Consider the following 6,000-nt stretch of genomic DNA (forward strand, 5'->3'; position numbering starts at 1 on the left):
CCGTCTCTGCCCCGGGTGTGGGGAGCTCCGCCTGGGGCGCTGGCCCCTTGTCCTGTGCTCTGGGTGCGCCCTGCCTCTGCCCCGGGTGTGGGGAGCTCCGCCTGGGGCGCTGGTCCCTGTCCTGTGCTCTGGGTGCGCCCTGCCTCTGCCCCGGGTGTGGGGAGCTCCGCCTGGGGCGCTGGCCCCTTGTCCTTTGCTCTGAGCGCGCCCTGCCTCTGCCCCGGGTGTGGGGAGCTCCGCCTGGGGCGCTGGCCCCTTGTCCTGTGCTCTGGGTGCGCCCTGCCTCTGCCCCGGGTGTGGGGAGCTCTGCCTGGGGCGCTGGCCCCTTGTCTTGTGCTCTGGGCGCGCCCTGCCTCTGCCCCGGGTGTGGGGAGCTCTGCCTGGGGCGCTGGCCCCTTGTCCTGTGCTCTGAGCGCGCCCCGCCTCTGCCCCGGGTGTGGGGAGCTCTGCCTGGGGCGCTGGCCCCTTGTCCTGTGCTCTGGGCGCGCCCTGCCTCTGCCCCGGGTGTGGGGAGCTCTGCCTGGGGCGCTGGCCCCTTGTCCTGTGCTCTGGGTGCGCCCTGCCTCTGCCCCGGGTGTGGGGAGCTCTGCCTGGGGCGCTGGCCCCTTGTCTTGTGCTCTGGGCGCGCCCTGCCTCTGCCCCGGGTGTGGGGAGCTCTGCCTGGGGCGCTGGCCCCTTGTCCTGTGCTCTGAGCGCGCCCCGCCTCTGCCCCGGGTGTGGGGAGCTCTGCCTGGGGCGCTGGCCCCTTGTCCTGTGCTCTGGGCGCGCCCCGTCTCTGCCCCGGGTGTGGGGAGCTCTGCCTGGGGCGCTGGCCCCTTGTCCTGTGCTCTGGGCGCGCCCTGCCTCTGCCCCGGGTGTGGGGAGCTCTGCCTGGGGCGCTGGCCCCTTGTCCTGTGCTCTGGGTGCGCCCTGCCTCTGCCCCGGGTGTGGGGAGCTCCGCCTGGGGCGCTGGCCCCTTGTCCTGTGCTCTGGGCGCGCCCTGCCTCTGCCCCGGGTGTGGGGAGCTCCGCCTGGGGCGCTGGCCCTTGTCCTGTGCTCTGGGCGCGCCCCGTCTCTGCCCCGGGTGTGGGGAGCTCTGCCTGGGGCGCTGGCCCTTGTCCTGTGCTCTGGGCGCGCCCCGCCTCTGCCCCGGGTGTGGGGAGCTCCGCCTGGGGCGCTGGCCCTTGTCCTGTGCTCTGGGCGCGCCCTGCCTCTGCCCCGGGTGTGGGGAGCTCTGCCTGGGGCGCTGGCCCCTTGTCCTGTGCTCTGGGCGTGCCCTGCCTCTGCCCCTGGTGTGGGGAGCTCCGCCTGGGGCGCTGGCCCCTGTCCTGTGCTCTGGGCGCGCCCTGCCTCTGCCCCGGGTGTGGGGAGCTCTGCCTGGGGCGCTGGCCCCTTGTCCTGTGCTCTGGGCGCGCCCTGCCTCTGCCCCGGGTGTGGGGAGCTCTGCCTGGGGCGCTGGCCCCTTGTCCTGTGCTCTGGGCGCGCCCCGTCTCTGCCCCGGGTGTGGGGAGCTCTGCCTGGGGCGCTGGCCCCTTGTCCTGTGCTCTGGGCGTGCCCTGCCTCTGCCCCGGGTGTGGGGAGCTCTGCCTGGGGCGCTGGCCCCTTGTCCTGTGCTCTGGGCGCGCCCTGCCTCTGCCCCGGGTGTGGGGAGCTCTGCCTGGGGCGCTGGCCCCTTGTCCTGTGCTCTGAGCGCGCCCTGCCTCTGCCCCGGGTGTGGGGAGCTCTGCCTGGGGCGCTGGCCCCTTGTCCTGTGCTCTGGGCGCGCCCTGCCTCTGCCCCGGGTGTGGGGAGCTCTGCCTGGGGCGCTGGCCCTTGTCCTGTGCTCTGGGCGCGCCCTGCCTCTGCCCCGGGTGTGGGGAGCTCTGCCTGGGGCGCTGGCCCTTGTCCAGTGCTCTGGGCGCGCCCTGCCTCTGCCCCGGGTGTGGGGAGCTCTGCCTGGGGCGCTGGCCCTTGTCCTGTGCTCTGGGCGCGCCCCGGCTCTGCCCCGGGTGTGGGGAGCTCTGCCTGGGGCGCTGGCCCCTTGTCCTGTGCTCTGGCCGCGCCCTGCCTCTGCCCCGGGTGTGGGGAGCTCTGCCTGGGGCGCTGGCCCCTTGTCCTGTGCTCTGGGCGCGCCCTGCCTCTGCCCCGGGTGTGGGGAGCTCCGCCTGGGGCGCTGGCCCCTTGTCCTGTGCTCTGGGTGCGCCCTGCCTCTGCCCCGGGTGTGGGGAGCTCTGCCTGGGGCGCTGGCCCCTTGTCCTGTGCTCTGAGCGCGCCCCGCCTCTGCCCCGGGTGTGGGGAGCTCTGCCTGGGGCGCTGGCCCTTGTCTTGTGCTCTGGGCGCGCCCTGCCTCTGCCCCGGGTGTGGGGAGCTCTGCCTGGGGCGCTGGCCCCTTGTCCTTTGCTCTGAGCGCGCCCTGCCTCTGCCCCGGGTGTGGGGAGCTCTGCCTGGGGCGCTGGCCCCTTGTCCTTTGCTCTGGGCGCGCCCCGTCTCTGCCCCGGGTGTGGGGAGCTCTGCCTGGGGCGCTGGCCCCTTGTCCTGTGCTCTGAGCGCGCCCTGCCTCTGCCCCGGGTGTGGGGAGCTCTGCCTGGGGCGCTGGCCCCTTGTCCTGTGCTCTGGGCGCGCCCTGCCTCTGCCCCGGGTGTGGGGAGCTCTGCCTGGGGCGCTGGCCCCTTGTCCTGTGCTCTGGGCGCGCCCTGCCTCTGCCCCGGGTGTGGGGAGCTCCGCCTGGGGCGCTGGCCCCTTGTCCTTTGCTCTGAGCGCGCCCCGTCTCTGCCCCGGGTGTGGGGAGCTCTGCCTGGGGCGCTGGCCCCTTGTCCTGTGCTCTGGGCGCGCCCTGCCTCTGCCCCGGGTGTGGGGAGCTCCGCCTGGGGCGCTGGCCCCTTGTCCTGTGCTCTGGGCGCGCCCTGCCTCTGCCCCGGGTGTGGGGAGCTCTGCCTGGGGCGCTGGCCCCTTGTCCTGTGCTCTGGGTGCGCCCTGCCTCTGCCCCGGGTGTGGGGAGCTCTGCCTGGGGCGCTGGCCCCTTGTCCTGTGCTCTGGGCGTGCCCCGTCTCTGCCCCGGGTGTGGGGAGCTCTGCCTGGGGCGCTGGCCCTTGTCCTGTGCTCTGGGCGCGCCCTGCCTCTGCCCCGGGTGTGGGGAGCTCTGCCTGGGGCGCTGGCCCCTTGTCCTGTGCTCTGGGCGTGCCCCGTCTCTGCCCCGGGTGTGGGGAGCTCCGCCTGGGGCGCTGGCCCTTGTCCTGTGCTCTGGGCAAGCCCGGGGGAGGGGGAGGCTGCTCCTGCCAGCGGGTGTCCCAGGCCAGGAGCGCGGCGCCCACCGTGGGCTGACCTAGGGGGCTGATTCCGCCCCGCTCCCCTTGCAGGATGACGTGATGAAGGAGACGGTTCTGCAGCACTCTGGGGCCAGTGTCCTCACCGACTTCGCCACCTTCCCCTCCACGGCCTTCCTAAAGGTGAGAGGCCGCTGGGCCAGGGCCTGCACCGCGGCTGTTGGAGGCCAGGGCCCTGGGGCCGTGCTGGGCGAGCGGGTCCCTGCCCCAGACGGGCTCCCGGAGGCGGGGGCCCTGAGCGAGACCCTAGGGGGCATGTGGCCGGGGGCAGTCCTCACCACACCCCGGGAGAGCGTGCACCGGCGCTCCCTGGCCCTGCCTGGAGGGCTCTGTTGGCAGCCTGGGGCCCAGGCCCCCGGCCAGGGGAGCTGGTGGCTGGCCCTGGGACTGCGGCGCACTCGCCCTGGTGTGGCGCGGACCCGGCTGCCCGTGGCCCTGGCCGGGGGGCAAAGGCGACCAGGCCCTGGGTGCAGGAGGCTCCCCTCGGGCGACTGGCTCTGGAGCTGCCCCGGGAGTTAGCTTGGCCCCCGGCACCGGCAGCGCGGGCCCATCCCAGCCGCGTCCCACCACCCTGACCCCTCTGCTCTTCCAGGCCGCCGAGGAGAAGAAGGCCGACACCGTTTATGTGGGCAAAGTGACCGTCCCCTGCCAGCCTGGCCACGGCCAAGTGCACAAGCTGGTCCTGACGCCGGAGCAGCTGTGCCAGCTGCACGGCCGCCTCATCTCCTAACCCGCCCAGCCCCCTCGCCGGCCCGCTGCTGCGGCTCCTCCCCGCCTCCCTCACCACACCGGGACCTCGGCCAGCGGCTCCCTCCTGGGGCCCCGGGGTGAGGTGTCAGGGCCGGCCCAGGCAGACTGCACGTTGCACTCTGCAGTGAAAACTCCCAGTGCCCACGCCCACAGCTCCCTCCTAATGGCCCTGAGCCCCCGGGGCTCTGCAGGGAGCACCATTGGAACCTGCCCCGTTCTGCCCCACCTGGTGCGGAGGGTTGGGCTCTGGCCAGCTCAGGCTGGGCCTTGCTCCGGCCCATGGGGAAGGGAGCCTGTGAGCTGCGCCGGGCTCTTAATGCTGCAACCCCCCCAGTGGGCTGAGGTCACCCCCTGCCCCGCCAGCTGCTGGGTCAAACCCTGGGCGTCTGCGCCAGGCCAGGCGCTCGCTGCCCATGGCTGGCGGGTGAGCCAAGGGAGCTGCGGGGCTGCTGCGTGCGCTTGCTGCTGCCCACCCCTCCTGTAACCAGTCCCCAGCACAAATAAACCCCAGCTGTTGGAGCCGGCGTGGTCTGGTGCGGTTATTCTCTGCCCGCCGCCGGCGCCTCCAGGCCTGGAGCTCCCAGGGCCCCGGCAGCTGAGCGAGGCAGCTTGCGCTGCTTGCCGGGGAGCTGGCCGGCTGTGCGTTGCTGGTGGCCCTCTGGGATGTGGCCGGGGGGCTGGGAGGGTTCAGTGTTGGCACCGTGTCCGTTCGCACGAGAAGCTCCCCACCGTCTTGGCAGGCGCGAGCCGGGGGATGCGCGTGGGGACCGGACAGGGGGCTGCTTGTGTGAACCTCAAAGTACGGGAGAAAATGATTCTCCAGCCGCTGCCTTGCCCGGGGGGAGCCCAGAGCCTGGACCCTCCAGCATGTGAACCCCGTGGCCTGCCAGGCGGCCTCAGTGCGGGGGCAGAGGGACGGGGCTGGCGGTGGCTGGTGATCCCAGAGCAGAGGGAGGGGTTGCTCTGTGGGTTACTCTGGGGCCCTCGTGTAGCGCATTGGCCAAGTTCCCTCTAAGCTGGGCGGCCACGCAGCTGCTTAACAAGCCCCGCCCGGGGGCACAGGGCTGCTGACAGGAGGCCTGACCCTCTGCCCCCAGCCTCAGAATGGCTCCAGCACTGCCGGGGGCAGGAGCCACATTTCCCCCCGAGCGTGTGCCTGCAGTGGCGCGCAGCAAGAATTACAGTCATCACAGAGCTGCGCCGCAGCACTGCCCTTCCGCCTGGGGAGCCAGTGGTGCTGGGCTTGGCAGGGGAATGTGGGGCCACGGCCATGTGGCGGCTGCCCAGCTGCTCCCGGGGCGGGGCTGCATGAGGGGCGGCTGCCCCTTGTGTTGGGGCTGGGGCCGTGGGGCAGCTCTCCCCATTGCAGAGTGCCCCATTTGGTCACCTGCAAGGCCCCGAGTCTGCAGCTGGTGCACCCAGGAGCTAGCGGCGGCGCGAGGGCAGAGCCTGCAGCACAGCTATGGGGAGCTGCCCAGTTCGGTGTATCGGGCTCAAGGGCTCTCAGGCGAGAGGGTTTTCTAAGGAAGGGTCCGTGCCCCGCCGGGGAGCTTGGGGCAGAATCCGGAGGAGCCAGCTGGCCAGACCAAACCTGGCTTGGTGAGCACGTGGGTGAGTGGCTGGCGTGCGAACGCCGGTCCGCGCTTCTGACTCGGCTGCAGCAAGTCAGAGTGAGAAGGTTAGTCAACAACTAACCTGACAGATCATAGAGCTCACGATTCTGAGGTCGGGTAGAACGGAGAACGGCCAATACACACAATGGATTTCGGGAAGGCGGATTTTGGTAAACTCAGAGAGCTGGTAGGTAAGGTCCCAGGGAAGCAAGACTGAGGGGAAAACAACTGAGGAGAGTTGAGAGTTTTTCAAAGGGACGTTGTTAAGGGCCCAAAAGCAAACAATTCCGCTGTGTAGGAAAGATAGAAAATATGGCAAAAGACCAGCTTGGATCCACCAGGAGATCTTGCATGAT

General features: G+C 71.8%; 1 protein-coding gene across 5 annotated transcripts in view; it reads left to right on the forward strand.

Annotated features, from left to right (window-relative positions):
- DCTN1 (dynactin subunit 1) overlaps nucleotides 1-4,550 on the forward strand; it is a 132,299-nt gene extending 127,749 nt beyond the window's left edge. For all 5 annotated transcript variants that reach the window (XM_089777695.1, XM_089777696.1, XM_089777697.1 and 2 more), the window contains 2 exons: nucleotides 3,315-3,404; nucleotides 3,874-4,550. In XM_089777695.1, coding sequence (XP_089633821.1) covers nucleotides 3,315-3,404; nucleotides 3,874-4,011 — 228 coding nt within the window. In that variant the 3' untranslated portion in view covers nucleotides 4,012-4,550. The remainder of the gene's footprint in view (nucleotides 1-3,314; nucleotides 3,405-3,873) is intronic.
- Nucleotides 4,551-6,000: the final 1,450 nt, after the last annotated feature.

Source organism: Pelodiscus sinensis, chromosome 4 (assembly GCF_052426305.1).
Source record: "Pelodiscus sinensis isolate ZL-2025 chromosome 4, ASM5242630v1, whole genome shotgun sequence".
Taxonomy (NCBI): domain Eukaryota; kingdom Metazoa; phylum Chordata; order Testudines; family Trionychidae; genus Pelodiscus; species Pelodiscus sinensis.